This window comes from Meriones unguiculatus, chromosome 11, assembly GCF_030254825.1.
Source record: "Meriones unguiculatus strain TT.TT164.6M chromosome 11, Bangor_MerUng_6.1, whole genome shotgun sequence".
Lineage (NCBI taxonomy): Eukaryota > Metazoa > Chordata > Mammalia > Rodentia > Muridae > Meriones > Meriones unguiculatus.
Genome location: NC_083359.1, coordinates 79,812,555 through 79,837,151, shown reverse-complemented (window position 1 = coordinate 79,837,151; position 24,597 = coordinate 79,812,555). Strand labels below are relative to the sequence as shown.

General features: G+C 41.6%; 1 protein-coding gene across 3 annotated transcripts in view; it reads right to left on the bottom strand.

Moving 5' to 3' along the window:
- Astn1 (astrotactin 1) overlaps positions 1-24,597 on the bottom strand; it is a 321,092-nt gene that overhangs the window by 99,035 nt on the left and 197,460 nt on the right. For all 3 annotated transcript variants that reach the window (XM_060364528.1, XM_060364526.1, XM_060364527.1), the window contains exon 9: positions 5,051-5,125. In XM_060364528.1, the coding sequence (XP_060220511.1) occupies positions 5,051-5,125 (75 nt within the window). The remainder of the gene's footprint in view (positions 1-5,050; positions 5,126-24,597) is intronic.

The window sequence follows — 24,597 nt, the reverse complement described above, 5'->3', positions numbered from 1 at the left end:
GCTGTAGTTCATGTGTTGAATTGTACCTGTCATTTTTATGTTTTTATTGTCACTAAGCAGAATGTGCATAATTGGGTAGCAGAGAACAGTCAACACAATTCCTAGACTAAGGGTGTCATTCAGGAAATAATTATTAACTAATCAACAGACAATTTTATTTCTTTCATTGTCAATGGTGTCTGAGTGGCATACCCTCAATGTTCAAATTTAAATAACGTATTGGTAAAGCTAACTCTTCATGGTAAACAGGATATGAGCTAACTATTGAGTTTGGATGGAGCTAATGACATTATTTTCCATGAGCAGAAGATGAACTGCTCTGTAGGTGAAGCCAAGTTAGATGTGGAATGAAACTAAAATTTACTGAGACCTCTCAAAAAAAGGCAGGCACTTGGCAGAGCTACTCATTTATTCTTATGATAGCCCTCTCAAGTGAGTACTTTGGCACCATTTTACAAACACATCATACAATACAATAAGGAGGTCAGTGACCTCCCAAAGGTCAACCCTTTGCAGAAAGGAAAGATGGTGTTGGTCAGGTGTGGATCCCAGCAGCTTGCCAGCCCATGCTGATTAAATTTTAAAACTATTTTTCATCTGCAGAATCTAACAACTCCAAAAACCAAATATAGTCTAAGCTGTTACAAAAAAAAAAAAAAAAAAAAAAAAAAAAAAAAAAAAAAAAAGCTGTGTCCTAAAATCTCATATGTCCCTCATTCATGCAAATCTGGCAGGGATGACTTAAAACACCACCCAGGGGAAGCTGAATGAGCATCTGGAATGCTCTCCCACATTGGGCCTTCTTTATAGACAGCTGGTGATGACCACTGCTGTTGAGAACTCAACTTTATGCTGCGTAGAAACCCAGATAGCTTTGTGCTGCTGAAACCTAGATAGAAACATCTGTCCAGAGGGAAACACTTAGCCAGTGATGGATAAAATAAGATGTGGTCTCGCCAGCTTGATGCAAAGGAGAATGTGGGAAAACATCGTAGCTCTTAACCAGGTGTCTTTACACTTCCCCTGGCCAAGTTTTTCTAGGACACGGTATTATTCTCAGGGACACAGGGACACATTTGGAGGGAAGACATAGAGACAAAAAAATGCCCCGGACTAGTCCTTGACACCAAAGAGAGAGAGAGAGTCCAATGGAATGAATGAATCATTACAATAAGACACCATGAGAATGTCTTTGCTGTGAAAACTTAGCTGGCTGAATTAGGGCCCTCTTCCATCCAGTTTGGAATTTGTGGTTTTCAAAGTTGAGTTCACCATCCATATCTTTTCTTAGTTTAATTTCAAGAGCTTGGGAGATACCTAAAATGACTGCCTATATATACCTGCCGAAGGCCAACTATATGTTCAAAATCATATCTAATCTTAAAGTTCTCTACATGTTCAAAATCATATCAAATCTGTAAAGCTCTCTATGGAACCCCTCCTTTCCTTAAGAAGACAACCATCTCATCCTGAATCAAATAGCCAAGTTAAAAATAAATCTGAGATAAATTAATTGACAATTAACTACTATAGTCATTCATTATGAATCAGTACACTGAAGATTTATAACAATGTTTATCATTGGTTGTAAATGAAATTTACCATGATGTGTTTAGAAAGGATTCATTTCCTGGGCATAACTCCCAACAATTTTTGAATACATTGATTTGTGCTGGGTGCATTGGTCCCTATAAAGCCTGCATTATCACAGAGGTCCAAAGATAAGAGATCACCCCTTGGATGAGTCTGAAAACTTGAAGAAAGAAAACCTTTTTTTATCAAGCCTATCAAGGTCATAACTTCAGCATCTGAAATCATGCTTTGGAATGATACTCAAGAGATTACATATCTGGAGACCCAATCTGGACCTTGGAAATGTTCAATGTTTATATTAGGAGGGAAAGATGCAACCTTGCTGAGTGACAGAGTATGAGAAAACATTGGATAGAGTGGATTGGATATGGTAGAAGGTAGATTTGACCATTCCATAGGAGAAGAACAACTTGTTTAATAGTTGAATGTCAACATTCAGTGGTGGAAAGATTTGAATGCCAGAATTTAAACTCTGTTTCACAGGTTAAAGAAATATGCATTGACTTGGAATTGATCAGAATAAAGTCATGGATTAGTACAACAGCAAATGAATAACCGATTTTCATCACTGACCAGATCAAACTTTGCCCAGAATTTCCATTGGTAAATAATTGACTTCAGTGACAGAACAGTTTTAAATTAAAAGTGCACAAAATAAGTGAAGCACAACTTATTGTATTCATTTGAGAAAAGAGTTATTGTCATGCTAGGGACCAAAATTGTTAATAAGGTATTGATCACTTCATTGGCTCCTGAAGCTGTGAAGTCATGGATTAAACCAAACACCTGCTCTCCTCTATGGCTCATGACTGCCACATCCACTTGTAAGCCAACAAGCTTGGAAAAAACTCTCGTAGAGATGAAACATATTTTTATATGAAATTTCTGCTCTAATAGAAATTTGACCAAAAACCTTTGTTTTTCAATATTAACTTAAAATTTGAAGAAAATGGAGAATTTATCTATGTTAATCAATGAAATTTCTGACTTCCCATCATCTTGTTTTAGTTACCTTCAATTGTCCTGAAAGTTGAGCAACAGAAGCTAAGCAAGAAGGAGGACCCTGGGTAAGATGATCAATCCTCATTCAGAAAGGTAAATGGGGTAGACCTCGGAAGATGAAGAAAACAGAGAACAGGACAGGAGCCTACCACAGAAGGCCTCTGAAAGACTCGACACAACAGGGTATTAAAGCAGATGCTGAGACTCATAGCCAAACTTTGGGCAGAGTGCAGGGAATCCTATGAAAGAAGGAGGTGATAGGAAGACCTGGAGGGAACAGGAGCTCCACAAGGAGAGCGACAGAAACAAAAAATCTGGGCACAGGGATCTTTTCTGAGACTCATACTCCAACCAAGGACCATGCATGGAGATAACCTAGAACCCCAGCACAGACGTAGCCCATGGGTTTCCTAGTAAGGGGAACAGGGACTGTCTCTGACATGAACTGAGTGGCTAACTCTTTCATCACCTTCCCCAGAGGGAGGAGGCAGCCTTACCAGGCCACAGAGGAAGACAGTGCAGCTTGTCCTGATGAGACCTGATAGGCTAAGGTCAGATGGAAGAATGGAGAGTACCTCCCCTATCAGTGGACTGGGGAAGGGGCATGAGAGGGAAAGAGAGAGGGAGTGTGGGATTGGGAGGGGATAAGGGAGGGGACTACAGCTGGGATATAAAGTGAATAAATTGTAATAAATAAAAAATTTAAAAAGAAATTGAGAAAGTCATCCAAATTAAAAAAAAAAATCATTGTTGGAAAATTTAAGACTGAGTAGTACTGTTGATTTTTCATAGAGCACAGTATTCAAAAACAGCCTGAAGCCAGTGCCATTAACTTGACCCAACCATCCCTAGAAGAGACACAAAGGAGACTGAAGGGCAAGGAGAAGACATTTGAGAAAGTGGTTCTGTAAATGTGAACTGTGGCTGTGTCTATCCTAAATCATGTGGGAGAATGGCACAAGTTGCATAAGCTTGTCGGGTCAAGGAGACAAATGCAGAGGCAAATCAACACAAAAAGTAGGTGACTGACAGAGAAGGGGTTGGAGAAGGTAACCGTAACAGAGAAACCTGCTGCTCACCATATCGCCAGTAATGGCTTGCCATCATTGAGTTCATTCTTTGACAGTATCCACCTGTGAGGCTATATTCAGTTTCTCTAGAAATAGGTTTGCTCAAATATATCAGGGCACGGGGACCCTCTATGAGACTGTTTCTCCAACCAAGGACCATGTATGGATATAACCTAGAACCTCTACTCAGATGTAGCCCATGGTAGGTCAGTATTCAATTGGGTTTCTCTAGTAAGGGGAACAGGAACTATTTCTGACATGAACTCAAGGATTGGCTCCTTTACCCCTCTTCCCACTCCCCCTCCAAGGGAGGATCAGCCTTGCTAGGCCACAGAGGAGGACATTGCAGCCAGTCCTGAAGATACCTGATAAGCTAGGGTCAGATGGAAAGGGAGGAGGACCGCCCCTAGCAGTGGACTTGGAAAGGGGCAGGGAGGAGATGAGGGAGGGAGGGTGGAATTGGGAGGGAATGAGAGAGGGGGCTACGGCTGGAATACAAAGTAAATAACCTGTGATTAATATAAAAAATAAATAAATAAAAGAAGTAGGTTTACTCAAGGAAGAAGACAAAAGTTCATACTGCCAGGTCAAGTGCAATCTCTGATTCTAGAGAAAGATGGCACCTGGTAAATGTATGTAAAAGAAAGGACAATCTGACTACAGGAATGAACAGTAAGATATTAGATTGGAAATAAGCTTATGTTCCAGAAAAGGCCTGGTGTGAATTAAATTTTATGAAAATTCAATAGTTCATGGCTGGCACCCAAATTCTGCCTTTGCTTGTGGGCCTTTCTAATATGTGCTATTTATTACCAGATATTCAGGTAGAAATTGGGAGGGACTGGAATCATCAAATTTGATCAGGAGGGTAATAGATAAAAGAAAATAATAATGAGGTAGAGTTGAGAATAGAGCGAGGCAGGGGCGGGATAGATTAATTTTGAACAACTTAAGACTCTATGAGGAAGGTGCAAATTAGATGTAAAGTGGAGAGGCAGAAACTGACATTAATTGCCCGTTCTGTGCCAGATTTTGTGCTGGGGACTTTCCCGGTATTATCTCACATACCCTTCACGATAATCCAGCCAGGCATGTAATACAGCCCCATGTAACAAACGGGGAAGCTGGGGGATCTGAGAGTTTAAGCACATTCCTGAGGCTCGCTGAGCTGACAAGGAATGACATCAGACCAGACCCAAACAGAATTTGTCTGACTTCCCAGTCCTCTGTGATGCCACTTGGGCATGATTTGGGTCAAGTACTTTTGTTCTAAGTAGGCAAAACAAATCCAAGTGTTTCCTGTGTTTAACACTAGGAATGCTCAGTGGGAGGTGGGGTACTGGGTTTATAGACAGACCCAGGCACATCCCCAGATGTGAACTTACCTGAATATTTTGTCAGAAGGCTGTTCTCCCAAAACCAGGTCAAAGCCTCGCTGAAAGATTGTGTAAGGCCAAGGCCTAGAAGGAGAAACATCGTTCAATTAAAAGTCCACTCAACACACACTCTCTTCCTGTCAGATAGCATGCTAGCTTCTAAGAACCTGAAGATGAAGAGCACCTATCCCCTGCCCTCAATTAGCTTGTGTGTGACCTTGTGTACAACTTTGAACCCAGGAAAGGGGCCAGGAACAAGGTTAGTATAAAAACCACTAAACTACCAAGAAAGTAGAAATTGATTGACACGACATTGCTAGTATACAGAGTGAGATGGGACCCAGCCATAATTTACAATCTTTCTGTTGTACGTTCACAAAAACCTATGTTTGCCCTACTTAAGAAAGATAGGGGAGGGACATAATAGCTTTAAAAAGTCAAATTCTTTGATACTAGGCATTTCTGGGTTCAAAGCCTGGTTTGCCTCAAAGCCAATTATTTGAGTAAAGGAGATAGTTTGCCTTTTTGACTCGCCTCATTTGATTTAAAAAAAAGGGGGGGGGTAATAACAACAAGTTTACAGACCCTTATGAAGATTAAGCAAAATCTTAGGTCAAGGGCCGTGGGTCAGTCGTCAGTGTTTATTTCCCCTACTCAGAAAGATGTGAGGGTTTTTAATGTTTGAAATATTCCAGATGTATGGAAACATTGTAATGCCACTTATACAAACAGAAGCAATTATTTCTTTTCAAGTCATTATCAACACTGCCTGCCTAGCAAACATCTGGGTATTGGCAAGCATTCTAGAAAGTAGAAAAATCTCTCTCTTTAAACAATGTGTATTTTTTCACTAGCTCAGTCGTGGAAACTCCCAATGAGTTATCCATTCAAAGAGTCTTAGAAAGCCTAGCGCTTGGGGTGAGTACCGAGCTATTGTGTACGCTGGGTGACTTGGTCTTTCAATTATGGTGCATAATTACAGAACAGTCTCATAATTAATCCAATTATTGAGCATTTATTTTGGCTATCCCTTTGTTTCCTGAGGGCTATGAAAAGTCAAAGAATATGTTATAATTATTATTTGGAACTAAGTCCAATATAGGCATTAACTCTATGGTTGCCAGCACAAGGCTTACCACCTAGGAGGAAGACTTAAGAGAAATGTAAAGGATTGTTCCTGAATAACACAACAGCACTGGCAGACAGTAGAGCCCAAGAGTGTTCTGCATAACACAAAATGTCCTCGTGTCCTGCAAGCTTTTGAATATCATATGGCCATTTGCTTAAGTGTTTTAAAAAAAAAAAACCTGTTTATATAAATTTAATCCCAAATGGTAACTCCATTTACATATAAGACAAAGGAGGTTGTACAGCATTAAAACAAGAGCCATCTCAGGTGTGTAGCTATTATGCAGATTGAGAAATTATATGTAGTATAGTCATTAATTCACAATCACAACATACACTGGTTTACATTTATTTTGTTTCGATATTTTTGAGACAGGGTCTAATGCAGCCCAGGCTGCATTAGAGGCCAAGGCCGGCCTCAAACTCCCTTCATAGTTGAGGGTGGCTTCAACATCTTGGTCCTCTTGCCTCTGCCTCTGAATTGTTAGGATTACTGTAGTGTACCATTACACCAGATGCAGTATAGCATCTCTTCATTAGTTGCCATTGCTCTTATTATATTCACATATTCATCATGCCTTACATTAGGTAAATTGTATTATACTCAAATGTCTGCAGTGGCACTTTTTTGTGCTGTAATAGAGTATTTACATGTTAAATACAGTTATTATACCACTATAAATTACCTTGCTATTTCTCATTTAATTACTACTAGAGCATCCTATTTACTCGTAGAAATTCTGCATGCACAGCTTGTATTATCCATGAAATTAAGAAAAATGCAAGGGATTTTAAATGGTTGCTATAAGATGGGGTGTTGTGCTAAATCAAGTTGAGAATTACCAACTTAACCGAACTAGTTAAACTGTTAGAGCCAGTGGAGAGCCTATGCTTTGTAGGAAGAGGAAGCGGGGGCCATGAGAACTATAAAAGGGAAGACACAGAATAAATGTACTCATTTTTATGCTTACTATTTATAAATGCTTTCTTCCTAGAATTCAATTTAGAAATATCCAAGGCCTGAAAAGTATCCAGACACTGTGACACGAATAGCCTCCACATCAAAGAAGCAGTTCCCCCCGCCAGATGTTTTCCTTGTTTGTTCTGTTCACCACGCATGGGTGCAGAACTATCTTTACATCCGTTCCCGTTGGGCTGAATGGTAAATGATGTCTCCTGAGCACCACAAACTATGAACCAATTCAATAAAAGAGGACCCAGGCGATCCTAAACACAAGAACAATTAAAAATAGAGAAGAGAGACTTGATCCAACTTTCCCTTTGAGGATAGTATCATATTCACTTATCATTGTTTAATAGTTTAAAATAATGCACATTTTGTTTTCAAGTCACCTCTAGGTTCAAAATGGGTACAATGAGGAATCAGAGTGGTTCTGATTGCTGTGGTTCCTGGGTTGTTTGAAAATGTATTTTGAGGAGACAAATGGTAGGACTGTCTTGGTTACAATGTGAATATGAATTGCATAGGATCACACACACACACACACACACACACACACACACACACACTCACACGTCTGTTTTCAAGGCACAGTGAATGAATCAGTCAGTTTGGAAACACTTAAGCACACACCTGCATGTTTCTTTAGGGAAAGCAGAAGAGGCCTCCTGCTCTTGATTCACTCAAAAGCAAAAGCAACTCATATAAGGAGGGCTCAGATATACAGAATAGACTTCACCTCTCCCCGAGTGTCCATATTCAGAAGAGTGGTTGGGACATAGGTGCTGAAGTGAGTCTACTTGATTTGAATTCCAGGACACCAACAATCCCTATAAATAACCCCGGGCAAGTTCTTTAACCATTCTGTATCCTTATGTCCTTATCTGTGAAATGAGGCCAATGGCAGTGGCTGTGGCTGCCTGGCAAGGTAGTTTATGCAAAAAACCAGCTCATATAATTATACGGTCAGAATAGTGCCTAGCATTTAATGAGTGTCATAGAATCCATTATTAAATATGTTAAGTTTACTAATTACCTGGATCAAACATAAATCTTTATTATAAAGAGTGATTTCTCCATTTCTTTAGAGCAGTGGTTCTCAATCTGTGGGTCATGAGCCCACTGGGGGTCACATATCAGATATTCTGCGTATTGTATATTTACATTATGATTCATAACAGCAGCAAAATTAAAGTTACGAAGTAGCAAAGAAGTAATTTTATGGCTGGAGGTCACCACAGCATGAAGAACTGTATTACAGGGTCGCAGCATTAGGAAGGTTGAGAACTGATTCTATAGAGGAAGGTTTGTCTTGCCCAAGGGACAGTGCAATGCCAACACAGGCTGTATTATAAGTACAGTTGAGTTTTCAGGATAGGAGACAATTGTGACTATGGGAAAGCCAAGAGCCCCCCCCCCCCCCGGGGGGAGCTAACTATTCAGTATTGACACTCATCACCAAGAGACACAGAAGAGAACATCGTAAAATCGCTAGAGAATTCAGGAAATTGCAGATTACAGTAGCAAAGGAATGCAAAGAAACATTTATTTTTCTCCCCATTAGTCAGGGATGATCTGCCAAAGATGGGGATTCTAACTTGATAAATTTACCAACTCTTTCCAGAGGCCTATTGTGTGTTAGCTGTGGTACTAAGCAACGGGGATTGGAATAAGAAGATTCTTGCCTTCCAAGGGATCTGCAGTCTTTCTGAAGAAACACGTATTCATTTAGATAAACAGAAGAGAGTGTTAGGCAGGAAGAGGGTTGAAGTTACAGGAAGATTGCTCCGTCCATACTGGCTGGTAGTACATCAGCCATCCAGAGACAAAAAGACTGTGCCTTTGGCAAAGCCTGAAATGATGGTGAGGAGTTTGGCTTACAGCTCTGGGGAGGCGGAGCAGGGGCTACACCGTGATTCAGGAATAGAAAAAAGGAATGAGGAAGTAAGTATAAACACACACATCTTCTCCAAGCATTGATAATTTCTTAGCTTTCAGTTCCTGTTCACAACTCTCTTTTTCCCCAGTCCTGAGGATTTTACCCCCAGTCCTAAGGATGTGCTGGGCCACAAGTGAGTTTGGCTGTGGACTTGACTGGATGTTTGGCCTTATTTCTGGTTACTTTGACATTTCCTTCATTGTGTGACTCGGATATAACTGAGTAAAAAGAAACCAGGTTCAGCCAGCCTGCTATGAGAATTCCCTTCCTGTAGGCTCTCTCTTTTCAAAAAGGGACTACTTATGTTCCATATGAGGGTCCTTTATATGCTCAAGTGCTGACTCCAATTTTCTATAAGCAGAGATCAAAGCCTTTGCTCAGAATGTCAGGTGATGGACCCTATTGTGGAGGGCACCACAAGTTGGTGGATGAATGTGTGTCTTTATCCTAAGTAGTAAGGATACAAATGGTTAATGCTTCCCAAAGCTTATGTGACACAATATTCCCTCATGGTCTTTGAAGATACTTTTCTACCTATAATCCTACCTGCCACAATTTATATTACTCTTAATTTATACCATTAGGTGTTATTAACAGTGTTTGAACTAGTAAGTAGTATATTTTTCACTGGCTTCATTGTATGTTGTAAATAACTAATACTATGCCACATAGTTTAATAAAAAGAAAAACTTACTAAAACTCAAGCCATCCCTGGCTCTTTTCTTCACAGAACAAAAAAAAAATAATAATAAATATATTATGTATTTGGCTAGCATATCTCCCTCACCATCTATAAAGGTCATGATAACTGCTATATCCTTAGTGGTCACTGCATCATACAACAGGTGCTCAGTAGACCTCACTAAATCACAAGGGACTGAGGGTTGAACAGATCTGGGTATGGTCCTGGGTGAGACAGTCATTGACCTTCATGACCTCAGTAAGTCACTTGATTTTCACAACCTAGTATAACCATCTATGAAATGTGCAGATGTCAATCAACGGGCAATTTCAGAGCCCATTAGAGACTAGTAGTCATGGATTTATGTTGTCAGTCAGCAAGGTAGCCAAATGCAATGGTTATTGAATTTATTGAATATTAGAATATTTTGGTGGATAAAGCAGAATATATGGGCAAAATCTTTCTTAATTTATTAGCACGGACTCCAATTGTTTAGGACACGTTAATACTTTATTCCCAAGGAAAACATCTTAAATATAACACATTGAATAAACTTAACAATACTATTTGCTATCCACTATGGTTCATGTTCCTATTTGATGAATAGAGAATGCATTTCTAATGTCATATATACAAAAATTAGGAAGATGATGGTATATTTTATAAACTTGTAACATGTAAATCTCATGGGATATGAAATTAAGTGTTCATGAGATTGTATGCATTGTTCAATGTCTATTCATGGGTAACACATTAATTAGTAGTTTTATATGTAAAATAACATGGTTATCCATAACTACCAAAGAAGTTAAGAGTGGGCTCAGGATCTAGACAAACAGTTTCACACAGGCTTCGTGAATTGTTAGCTCTGGATTTTGGAAACTTCATACTTTCCATCACCAGGTCATTCTACTCATTTCTGCACCTCGCTACAGTCATGCCACTGCCCTACAACTTTCCTCTCCCCTCCACTCTTCACAGTCTGGATGTTTGTCTTTGCCAAAGTGTTTTATTGTTATCACTTTCAGTTATTTCAGTATTCAATAAAGTGATCCTTTCAGTGTTTGCGCTGGATAGTTTTATGTCAACTTGACACAAGCTAGAGTCATCAGAGAGAAGAGAGCTTCGTTTGAGAAAAATCCCTTCATATTATTGGGCTCCATAATACACAGGCAAGTCTGTAGAAGTTTTTCTTAATTAGTGGTTAATGGGTGAGAAGCGTTAGTCAAATAAAGCCTCTCCTCCCCAAGCTGCTTTTGGTCATGGTGCTTCATCACAGCAATAGAAACCTTAAATAGGACAATGTTCAAGACACATCTCTAGTGATCTTGTCTCTTGCCTTCATTCCCACCATTACATCCTCATTTGCCAATATCTAAAACCCACAACTGATTTTAAGCTCAAGAATCCCAGTATCCAACCATCTCCATTCACCTTGCCTCATTCCTGACGTCCAGCAATATCCTACTACTCTGAGATAGAAAGTCCATACACCCATCATTTGGCCAACATATAGTCACCCAACACATATACTTACTTTTCATAAATTAAGATTAAATTCTGTCATTCATTACTGCAATAATTCCCTTTCATGTTGTCCCTAGTCCCCATTCTTCCCATACTTTTCTGCAATACTTAAACATTGGTTAAACACAGCGGCCATGTGGCTCCCTTTCAGTGTCACACAAGGGAAGGTAGTTGGCAACCATATTGCTAGCCTCATTGTGAATCTCCAGCTACTAACTTCCCATTGATGTTCTAAATACTTCCCATTGATCAAGTTACATTTATTTTGTCCATTTACTCTCCTTGTTTTTAGACCAATAATTAACACCTTTTTCTCCTAGAACTTCTGACAACTACCCCTTCATCCTTCAGCCAATTCTTCTGTTTTCACTTTACATAACTGAGACAAAAAATGTCAATTAGATGCAAAGCTTCTCTGTACTATTTGCTATCCACTATGGCTCACTTTTCTATTTGATGAATAGAGAATGCATTTCTAATATCGTATATAAAAAATAAATTATCCACCCATTGCCTGTTCTTTGACTATGGCTTGGCCTCCTGTTGAAAATGAGGCATGGGAAGTTTATGTTCCTGTCTACAAGGCTCACCCTCAGCATCCTACAGGAGATGGACTGTAAGGCAGAAGCTTTACATGAAACTTATAATCCAAAATGCCTTTTAGATCTTATGATCTCAAGCAAAGAAAAAAAAAAAAGAGGAACACCACAGAGCTTCATGCTCTTCATATGTAGCCTTGATATTGTTGAATGAAGTATGCATGAATAAATTTTAGATCATTAAGAATCTTGGGTTTAATTTTAATTCAACTTTTTGCAGTAGTTTTCATTCTATATTTTATGTGTGAACATGAATATGCTTTACATAAATTATTTTATTTAAAGATAGAGCAATGAAAAACTGCCACATCCCTGCCTGTGTGTGGCTCAGTTGTCTCCTCTATCATAGCACCTATGTCATCAACTGCACCCAGTGAAATGATTTTTTTCTAAGATATGTACCTAGCTTCTTATAGCTCTAGGATAAATTTTAACTAGTATCATTCATATATTAATATTAATGATGGCACTAATTACTAAAATGAAAATTTTAATCTTTGTGTTATGTGTCATGTTTGTGTGTGTGTGTGTGTGTGTGTGTGTGTGTGTGTGTACAGGTGCTACAGTGCGTGTGTGGAGGTCAGAGGACAACTTCAGGAGATGGCCCTCACCGTCCACTTTGTTTGAGACAAGGTTCTTCTTTACTCACTCACTGCTGAACGTACAAGGCTGGTTGGCCCATAAGCTTCTGACAAGTTCCCTGTTCTCTACTTCCTTCTCCCTATAAAAGCACTGAAGTCACAGATACCCCCACTATGCCTTAGGCTTCTGTGTGGGTTCTGGGGACCTGATCGCAGATCATCAGGCTTGCACAGCAATCACTTTTCCTACTGAGTTCTCTCCCACCACTTAAAATGGGGTTTTACCTGCAGACATTTCAGGGGTATATAAAATGACTTAGAAAATGCAACAGCGAAGAAAATGTACTTTTCCCCTTATATTTTGTGGATTCTGGGATACCACTTTGACCTCCTCCCAAAGGAGCAATAAACAAAAATATATACATATACACAAATAAAATCCACACTTGCTTATTTTTTGTCAAAAAGGGAAATTTGAAGAATACAGGAAGTAAACTCCAACAACATGTAAGACATTTCTATTTTGATTCCTAGCACTCGACTCAGGGAGAGAAATACTACATGTTCTTTGAGTTAAGAAGCATCATAGAAGGCAGAGGCAGAGTTCATGTGTCCTCAGATGGGGAAAGTTGGCCCTGACTTGAATTTCTTCTGAATATTTTGGGATTCAGGATTATTTAAGGCAAAATGGGGGGGAAAAATCTTGAATGAGTCAGATGAGGCTTGTAATAGTAGCTGCTATTTATTGAACACTTATCATGTGCCAGGCAAGCACCACACTGAGACATCCATGTAGATCTCATAGCCACATACAGAGACCTCAACTATACAGTCACTCTGCCCGTGCTGCGTAAGCGAGCAGATCTGGAAAGGTTCAGCCAGTTGCTTATGGTTGTAAAGCTAGCAGGGAGCAGAGATGAGGGTTTGCCTATGTCACAAGGTCTACTTTCTGTCATGGCTTGTTCTGTTCCTCTCGACACCATAGGATGAGAGTTATTGGAGAAAATATATAAATACAGCCTTCGGTCTAAATCCAGAATGCTGGATAACCACTGGCTTGGTCTTCTGTGTGGAGATCATCCATCTGAGCAGAAGTTATCTTCAGTCCACAGGAAGACTTCTTTTTTTTTTTTTTTTTGGCTTGTATTTTATAGGGCAAGTTCATATGGTACCCATAGTATTGAAATCGCCCATTTTTTCTGTTTTCAAATGTTTTGTGCCACACCTAGCCACTGAATCTCCTTTATCTCCATACCACTCAGAAGTGACACTTAGCAAAAAGCATTCCCAAACTTTAGGGTGCATCAGACTTACCTCAGCTATGACTATAAATATTCTAAGTTCTGTGGTTCTTTCATTCCACACATCTAGGGTTGGGCCAAACACAATTAATTTTGGAAAGTGAAGCAGATGATCCTGAAGCAAACACTCCAGAGAACTACTGCTCTACCAGCCAAGCAAACCTTTATAGACAAACTTGGTGTTTTCTAAATATAACTACCATTAAAGAGGAAATTTTAATGAATTCTAAGAACTCAATGAAACCCATCTATAGAATTTTGAATGATATTGAGGAATATCGAGTTCTCCATTGATAAACTAAGATATCCCAAATCTCACTGCTAACATATATGATGTAGATTTATTTTTTTACAAATCAGTCATTTTGATTTCTATAGACCAACCCTTCCTATTAAGACAGCATGTTTTAGTCGATGTTCTATCGCTGTGAAGAGACACCATGGCCACGGCAACTCTTAATAAGAAAAGCATTTCATTAAAGCTTGCTTATAGGTTCAGAGGTCCTTCATCAGCGTGACAGGCAGACATGGTGCTGGAGGAGCTGAGAGTTCCACAACCAGACCTGCAGGCAGGAGGAAACAGACAGACGCTGGGCCTGATATGAGAATTCGACACCCTGAAGCCTACCTCCAGCAATACGCTCTCTCCAGCAAGGTCACACCTCCTACTGCCTGTCAAGTGGTGCCTTTCTCTAGCAACCAAGCATTCCATTGCATAAGCCTCAAGGGCCATTCTTATCTGAACCATCACGTTGTTGTTTTTTTTTTCCACATATATGGCCGCATCCACAAGTACAGATGTCTACATATGCCTTTGCAGATGTGACGCAAGCCTCCTGCACAGTCATGGAAGTCATGTTATTCATACTGCATCACCACAGCATTTCTTGTGGGCCTTGGAGGCCAGATAGCTGGTGTGAATTAGGACTGCTGTGGTGTGCACTCTTACCCTCTTGGCAAGTGCTGCAGATAAGAAAGCGCTAATGCGGGGCATAGCCAGTTGGGAAAAGAGAACAGGCCCCTTGCAGACCACCATTAGGCCTGCAGCCATTCAGACAAGCTACTCTTAAAAGGCCTTGCTATAGCTCCTGTATTATCTGGGGCTCTGGAGTCAGACAAGCTCCATTAAAGTCCAAGGTCTAGATTTGAGTACCTTGCCATCCACACAAAACTGACACACATAAGATACTTAACCCTTCTAGACCTCCCCCTCCACCTTTTTTTTTTTTTTTTTTTTTTTTTTTGCTGAAAGATAATAATAGTCGAAAACCATTTTCTAAGGAACTGTAAGAAGATTAAATGAATGAATAAGTGGAATTTCAGGACAATAACTGAAGTAGAGTTGTCATTTTCTGAATGAAAATTTGTTCCTACCTTATCTCAGTGGCTTCTGCATCTAGAGGCTCAATGGGTTTGCACTTTGGGCTAATGCAACCAGGGTCTCAAGTTCAATCTTCTTGAAAGCTTGTTAGTCTCGCTTTCCCTACACAACCTGCTGCTGTGTGTCCCTGACATCCAACTCCAATCCCAAATGAACAAGATAAGAACTTGGCAATGGATCTGCATAAATTCACTGCCAGGCAAGTAAAATAGTTCAACATCTACCCGTGGCAGAATGTGACCTCCTAGTACAAGAGCAGCCACGGACCTGTGGCCTCCTACTCCACCACAGATGCACACATTAAATTCCTGGGGGAAGTTAGGGAAGTGAATAGGACTAACTCAAGAGAAGGGAGAAGAATGAGGATACAGAATGTACAGTGGGAGGCACAGATTGCTGCATTGTTGTGATTAATAATGGAAGTAAGCTAGAGAGGAAATAAAATATCCATCATGGAACCCAATTTGTATTTTACTATTTTCCCAAAGCTATACCCCCGTCTACCAATTTATTTCAGTTCAACATATATTTAGCAAGTTTTGCTTTTAATTGAACCTCTCATCCATTTATTCATTTATTTATTTACTTGAAAATATTAATTAACCAATTGCCATGTTTAAAAAAAAAACCCACTTTGCTAAACACTGTCAGGGGACATTGAAATGATTAATAGACATTCTTTACCATCGAGGACTTCATTACTGTACTAAATCATTCCCCAAGCATACATTAAGCACCTCTGATGAGCAGCCTCTATGGAGAGCTCTGGGACACAGATAAAAGGCCGAGTCCTTGTCCTGGATCATGCTCCAATGCGATGAAGATGACAAGTAAACAAACCTTGGCGCTTATTTTGTCAATTGTTATGATTGAACAAGTAAAAGCCACAATTTATTGTTGATTAACTAATAATCAGTGAGCGCGTGCTCTATATCTATTATACCAGCTCTCATTAAGAACCATGGAGGACAGCCACTACATTAGCCCTACTTAATATATGGTCAAAGTAAGGCTAAGGAGAACTAAATAGCATTAGCCAGAACCTTTCTGCTAATGTGATAGAGCCAGGGTTCTAGTCCCAACTCTTGGAAGCCAGATCCCTTTCTGTAATGTTTGAGAATTCCCCACCACCCCAATCAGCAGAACAGAGGATATTTGCAAACTTGTAGGGATAATGAGGTGAGAACCCCATCTGGATCCCTGGAAAATACAAGATATCCCAAGTGAAATGGAAGCAAATGGGCTCAGAGGAAGAAAAGATTACATCCAGGTCAAAAGGTCATGGAAAAAGAAAAGACTCAAGCAGTACAGTTTAGATACACTTGGAAGGATGGGCTGAATTTGTGGCACAGAGGGGAGAGAACCTTGCTGTAGAAGAAACAAAAACTGTGTGGACAAAGGCATGAAACAGGCAGATATAAAGGAACAGCAGAATCGACTAAGGGGACAGTCATCTGCAGTGTAAGGTAGGGGGCGATGAGAGGTGGGGACATAAATCACAGAGGCACATGGTGGTGGTACCAGGAAGTGAATCTCTATTCCCATGGCAAGCAGGAAGCCATGGCAGATTCTGAGCAGAGAAATAGTAACATCAGAATTTTGCGTTAATTTCTCGAAAAGCAGGACACATGGATTAGAGCAACTCTGAGATAAAGCAATAGCTGACATTTTACAACCAAGATGAAAAGATGCATGCCATTGGTGAGAGACGCGATTCTTGGAGAGACATTGTCTCCTAGGTATAGTCTCTCCGTGATTGCTCAAAGCAGTATCTGCGGAATAAGAGGTGGTTTAAGGTGGTCTCTGGGTTCAGAGATAAAAGGACTGGGACAATGATTTGGCCATGAATGAAGCCAGTAGTTCCAGAGGACTGTTTTCTGTGGGGCGCAGGTGTAGACAGGCAGGAAGTTAGAGACGCAGGGAAAATAGGGATGAGAGAGGCAAGAGCAGCAGGTAGAGTCTCATGTGGAAAACAGGGGAACACATAGGAAAGAAGGGGCATAACAAAGAACAATGACTAGTCACTTCATGCTCCCACTTTGCAGACAAGCGCATTGAAGTCAGAGAGATGACACCACAAAAATCCATGGAGAAGAAAAGTGAGGGGAGATCATTTATCCACGTATTCACTCAACAAATGTTTACTCAGCAGCTGCTTTTGCCTCTGTGCTCCTATGAAACAGCAGTAAGCTGAGGTAATGGTGGTAGACTATTGTTTCACAGTTTAGCGAACCTGTCTATAATGGCAAGCTGAGGAAGGTGCTTGAAATGACCGTGGTGGGTCAAGAGTTGCCTCAGAGAAAAGGTAAGGCTGAGCTTTGGGCTGGGAGACTGCAGAACTTCCCTTCTTTAAATCAATACCCAGACCATATAGGTTCCTGCATGATGTCATCCTGCCTACTGGCCAAACTCACCTCTCACTTTCACTGTCTAGCATGGGAGCTGACCATTCCTAAAGGGGCTCATGCTGTCCTTCTCCAGCACTTTCCAGGCTTCGAAAGCTTCTGCCATCCCTCCTGGCATGCCTGGTATTTCTCACTGCTCAGCTTCAACTCAGAAGTCCTGAATCCCAAACGTCAAGTCAGCCATCTCCTCCTTATCTCATTCCTGTCTGTGCACCTCACTGTACTTTACATTCTAAGTCCCTGTGGTATTTTTTGTTTGTTTGTGTTTATTTGCTCTAGTGATTCCACCGTATTCTTTATCATTGGAGTGCAGGTGCCTCAATGTCTTATCCACCATTGTGTCTGTAGCTTGTAGAAAAACTCAGTAGACAGCCAAAGGCATTGGAGTGGGTAAGGAGTGACGATAGAAGGAAAAACTACAATTACTTACTTGAGTGTTTATAAATTGTGTGGTATTAGAACATTTTTATGAACATGGGTTGAGGAAGAGAGATTGCAATTTGAGTTTGAAGTTTTAAGACAACAATTGTAACTCCAGCATCAACAAGATTCATCAAGAAAGTGGTGATAAAGACAAAGCCAACATATGTGTACATTTTCTTTCGGAAGTACAGGGAACAAAAGTAAGTCAGGAAAATATTAAAGGGTCAAGGGCTCCTTTGATATTTGGATAAGAGTTAGAAGATACAAGAATGGCTAGCCAGGAGCCAGACTACAGAAATTAAAAAGTCGAAAAATCCAGCTGGTGAATTGAACTATAACCCCAAACATATACTGGGGTGGGGGTGGATAAAGAGAAGAAGAGCCAAAGATGAAAAAAAAATGATGCAACACAGAGGAGGATGTTATATCTGAGACTAGGAGAAGTCGAAGAACAAGAACAACAAAATGCCAGCGGGGACAGGAGAGGTTTTAGCCTCATGGCAAGAAACAGGTGATATGGCTGTGAGCCCCTCCTGGACTTAGAGTGAATACAGATGGCTCGTTTCTATAGCTCTAGGAAGTTCAAGAGCAGAGAAGGAGGAAGAGAGCCACTCCAGACAAGGTTTGGGGTATGCCAGACAGAGGTAGCAGAAGATAAAGAAAACAAAGATTTGGGGATGACTATAAATATACTTTAGAGATGGCTTCTATAGTAAGAGAGCAATGGAGTCAAAAGGGGAAAATCAGGCCTGATGGGCAGTAATAAATAATGTCCAAGTATGGAGTTTGGGGAGCGTAGAATGGATCAAACAGAATCTGAGAGGCTGTGGAGAAGTCCAGAGTTCAGAGAGGGAGGGTGTGCAATATTGAAGTTTGTATGCCCAGCAGAGCTCAGAATGTGAACACACTTGGAAAAAAAGATATCTGTGAGTGTGATTTTGTGATGTATGGTCAGATCAGTATAAAGTGAGCCCTAGTCCCGTACAAGAACTTGACTCTCTGAGGACATGGATACACATGGGGAGACAGCCAGCCATGTAAAAATGAAGGCAAGAACTAAAAAAAAAAAGAAGCCTAGGACCCCAGCAACTGGAAGAGGCAAGAGGAAGTTTGTGCTACCACCCTAACCTTGGGCTTTTGGCCTCTAAACTTTGAGAGAAAAACCATTTCTTTTGTTTTTATGTTACTCTGTGTGAGGTGCTTGGTCACAGAACCCCCAAGGAGAGAGAGAGAGAGAGAGAGAGAGAGAGAGAGAGAGAGAGAGAGAGAGAGAGGGAGAGGGAGAGAGAGTTCATATATACAGTGAAGTGTACTCACTGGAGATACTTGGATCTTACGGCTACAAAGAAGAAAAGCATCTGCAGGGAACAGGGTCACAGAATGATTTGCAAAGGAAGTGTAAGGAATCCAAATTTAAAGGGCAATTTGCCATTGGTTTGTGTAAGGTGTGGTGGGGGAATGCCCTATAGATAGGGAGAAAGTGTTATAGGTTACAGAAATCTAGCCCAACAGGTGCTACCGGTCACCAAACATCCAGGGTGTATACCCTCAAGTGAGGGCTGGAGGTGGGATGTGAGCAGAAGCTTTGTGGGTCAAGCATAGGGAGTTAGATTTTTCCGGTGCAATGTTGCGGAGAACTGGTAGTTTGAAAACAGTGGTAGAAAGAACTGTGGTTGAAAAGTTGAGAGAGGAGTCATTGGGAGCCTCAGGAAGGGTTGATGGAGGGGGCAGAGATGGAGAGGGGCAGTTCCACTCAGCTTGGTGTTGAGGAAGTAGAATCTATAAAGATGGCCATGGATTGCGCTTGAGAATGTTGGTGTAATGCCTGGGTGATCAGATTTGTGGTGGGAGCCTGAGGGTGTATTGGCTTGGTTCATTGTGCTGAGGGATTCAAAGGAGTAACATGTTTGAATTTAGAGGTCAGGCTCTGGAATGCGGAGTTTGAATTGTTTCTAAGCTGGATAGCAATGAGTCAGTGAAAAGCATAAAATGAAGAAATGAAGACCTAGGCTTACATTGTGGTAAATTAAAGGGTCTTTAATAATAATAATAATAATAATAATAATAATAATAATAATAGAAGTAGACAACAAAAGAATGACTGGAAAGGTGGGGTCAGTCCTCAGTGGAAGAGGACTGAGCATCACCACATGGTCAGTTAAGGAACCCTACACTGGCAACCTAAAGCTGAGTGAAAGGATAAGCATGCGACGGTGCCTTTCAATTTCCTTAGACACAGAAGAGCCCTGTGCAGCATTTGGGAATTGTAATGGGCTGACACCTGTAGAAAGAGCTAGGAAGAAGACAGACAGTGAGATTCCAAAAGTGTGGCTTTATTAATGGCCCTAATTCTTGAAGTAATGAGGCCCTGTGCAGTAAGGGTCAGAGGAAGCAGGAGGAATACTTCAATTCAGTGACTGCGTCTTAGCAAGCCTCAAGTCAAGCCGAGGACTTCTAATTTCAGCATACATCCAGATCACCGGAAGGATTTATTAAAATGCAAATTTTGGGCTTCCATCTCAGAGTCAGAGGGTTTGAAGTGGGCCAAAGAACTTGCATTTCTAGTAAGCTTGAGGTGCTGCTGGATCCTGTTGGTATGGGCCAGTATTTTGAGGATTGTGGTATTAGTAGTTTTAACAACCAACCACTGGCTGCAGGAACAACCTGAGGATCTTGGGACGATGGAGAAGGTCAGACTTAGTGTGCTTAGAAGAGGCATAGGTATGGGCTCCTTTTCATTTCCCCAAGATTTGAAGATGAAGTTGAGAATAGTCACCCAGCTTTAAACATGGAGTCATGCATTCATGGAGAGGTGAGTCCTGGGCTTTGAGGAATTCGTGGCTGACAGGTGAATACATATACATGTATGTATGTAATGGGGACATAAGCATTGGAGGAGGGTGTGGTGGGCAGTGAGGGTGAAGAAATGCAAAACAACGGAAATCCAGAGATGACCGCTAAGGTGGGATTCCCCAAGGAGACTAGACTAGAACACAAGATCGACTTGGCTCACGGTTTTCAAAGGGGAGGAAGACAGTAATGATGATACTAGGGTGAGTGACTTCTAATGATAAAAGAGGGGCCCACCCCCATCTGGCGACAAGCCTGGTTAGGTTATCTAAGGCATATTGATCAGCAGGTCAGAAGCATGAAGACCACGGAAGACCAGGGCCTGGAGTAAGGCTGGACAGGCAGGCAGGAGGCAGGTCAGTGAGCAGCATGAATGCCCAGCTCAGGATTCAGCGAGTCATGGAAGTCATGGGAAGCCCCAAGGACTCCTTGTGTTTTCCCCGACATTCCCACTGGATTCCTTTCTCTGTCTCAAGATGGAGATTTCCTCCTAAAAACCATATTAGTAACCAGTTTCTAACATCTTGTTATTTTCATAAAAGACCGATAGGAAAACAGAATTCAGTGTGTGAGTCTTGTCAGACCTGCAGCAGATTTCAATCCCTTTTACTTATTTATGGGCCTATTTTTCCCAAGTGCTCCCTATTCCTGGTATATTTGTAAGCATGCTTTTATTCCACTTAATCCTTTTGACAGCATTAACTCATTCTGTGCTCCCTGCCCTTATCTCCCCCTTGAAGAATGCTCACGAACATAGTTAAAAGCTCACACATACTTTCTTGTGCTTTCTCTTCTACAACTTTTTCCTTTTGGGAGTTTGGGGATGTTTCTTTGTAGATACCATTTTTTTTTTTCTTTTCTGAAGGCAACTTGCTCATCAGCTCAAAATTTGTTTTCTGCTTTTCACAGCACAGTGTCTCTGAGCAGTGCACAGCTTCTCTCTCTCTGAAACCTAGAAAGTATTCACTCTGACCTTGGACTTGGGCACAGCGGTGGGCAGCTTCAGGCCTCTGGACTAACAAAAGGTTTCAGAACCCTGCGGCTGTCCCGCACGCATCTCCCACCAGTCTCAATTTCACTCATACAAATGACAGCTGCTGGGACTGCCACTGTTGGATTGTGCCACTGTAGAATGTTCTGGCTGGAGCTTAATCCGTTCTGTCAAGCTGACTGACTGAGAGTGGAGACTTCAGGAAGCCCAGCAATTGTAACAGCCCAGCCAGAGGCAAGACAGAGAAAGAGGCAGCATCGGAGCCCATCCTCCCCACTTCCCGGGGCACTGTGAGTGCTTTGGCTTTTCTTCAGCTTTTTAGCATCCTCCAACAAGGGGTAGGGGGGCTTATTCTCCCTCCACACCATTGGAACAGTAGTCAGGAGAAAAAAAAAAAAAAAAGCAGAGACTGCAATTGTTCAGAACAGACGGGAACAAGAATGGAAGAGTTTGAAAGCGCATTCCGCAGTGTTTGGTTTTTGGGTTTTCTCGCTCTCCAATTTAAGTGATGGCGGATGGAGAAACTTTGCCTCTGTTGGAACCCTGGCAAAGCAGCACCATTACTTTATGGGGTATTCAGGGTGCCATCACACTGAAAATGTTCAGAGACTAGACTCTTTGGGAAATTTTGAGATGATGTTAGTCTCGATGGACAGACTGGACTTCTTTGCGAGATCATAAGATGCTAAGGCTTAGATTCCTGGCACGCATGTCCAACTTGGAGCCAGTGGGCTGCGTGCAGCTGAGGACAGCTACAGATACAACCTGACACAAAACCAGAAACTTAACTTAAAATATTGCAAGGCTTTTCATGATCTTTTCTGTAATCCAAATGTGTGGTTCTCACTTGTGGACTTCATAGATGACAATGCCGTGTCACGCTGTCAACAAGGTTGGGCGTATCTCATACATTTCTCACGACAAACCCACTGCCACATGCAACTACTGTGAGCTTCCTTCCCAAGTGTCAAAGGGTGGGCCACTTGCTGCCTCCCAGTGCAAAGCATTCTATTTTGAGATGGTGTAATGGTGTTGAGCATTCTCCCCTTTCTTTGAGACAGTGCTGGGATTGTAAGTGTGCGTCACTATGCCTGGCTCATTTTAAAACATTTCAACTGAAACATGCTCCATTCTCAAATGCTTCGGTTTTCTTTTCTGGGACAAAGCAGAGAGAGCAAGCAAGTGTCCTTACTACATTTGTTTGAATATTTTCCTTTTACTTCTTCTCTAGTCTGCACCTCTCCAAGTGCTTTCCTTTGACTAACCAACCTCTGGCCACTGTTGTCTGTGTCCTTCCCAGCCTGTCACTGAATCCCTGGGAATTATATCAAGTCTATGATTGATTAGACTGTCACAATCTAAGTGAGATTCACACAAACAGCCACATGACCTTCTCCTCTGCCCTTTCTTTTCTGGACACATAGATGCTATTACATCTGTGCAACATGACCTCAGCTGCAGTCAAGCGAGACTCATGTGTCTCTAAATTTTCACACTTAGGGCAAACAAGCCATGAGAACGCCCACATTCTTACCAGTCCATTCTGTCCTTTTATTCTGGGATACCACAGAGACACACCCTCAGGAACCAGGCACTGCATATTCTCACCTGGGGAGAATGCTGTAGACTGAATACCACCAAGCCATCTCTGGGGCTTGCCCTTGGCAGAAGAGAGTTGATTAGCCTAACAGTGGCCTGCTTCTCAGGGAAGTTCTGATAAATGATGAGTCAATGTGGAAGGCCAAGGTCTAACATCCAGATCTATCTAAAACAATTCTAAAGACCCATCCTCGCTCCAGGCAGCCCTAGGGTACCAGTTATGGCTTCTTCTCTTTCTGCATATTTGACTTGTTTCAGTACCCAATCTGTGTATCTTGCACTTTACAGAGCATGCTCCTGAATTCTTCTCCATAACGTCCTCTAGGCAAGTCTGTGCCTGCAGTTTGACTCATCACCCCCACCCATCCCTCTCTCATCCATCCTCACACCCTGCTTTGATGCACCATGGAGAAGTGAGGACTTGCTGCCTCTTTCTCCTGGAAGGACTCCTCTCCTACTTCAAACCCAGTGAACTTTCTCTGCAAACACCTGCCCATCCTAGGGGAGATTTGCTTGTTCTGATTATATCAAAAGAACTTCATGTTCCTCTCTGTCAGGCCAGACAAGGTCTAGATAACATGGACAGTCTGTGCCGGGGCAAGAAGATGCCGTAGGTGAGCAGATGAGGCTCCACTTACCTGTGCCAGCTCAGCCTGTATCTCTGCCCTAGCTTTGTTCTTTCCCCACGGCTAGCCTCTTCCCCTCAGCACTGCTACAGCCTCAGCCCCGTTACCCCCTCACATGTTTGAGCCTCTCCCCACACCCACCCCAGTTTCCCATGATTCCAATTCGTCCTCAAGGTCACTGCCGCTTTGTGTTCCTTCTCTCTGCCCTCTTCTCTTGGCAGATACTGTACCCTTTAAAAAAAAAGTCAGGGTGATCAAACAAGGACTCTGGGCTAGAGTGAGTGTATCAGAAGGCCTTAGAGAAGAGGAGTGCTTTCTTTATTTCCCCTTTGTGGCTTGTTGCTACATAAGGGGGTGCCTTGGTGCCTCACAGTAGCCCAAAGAACAAAGCAATAGGTCTCTACTCTTTGATCCCCATGCCATACCTGCTGTCTGTGCCCAGGGTTGAGCATTCTATTCTGTCTCTCTGGCCCCACCAGTCCTACGAGGTCCCTGCTCTTCACTAAATGGATACATTTCCTTTCACACTATAATCTCTAGTCCTAGACCTTGCTATTTTGTTG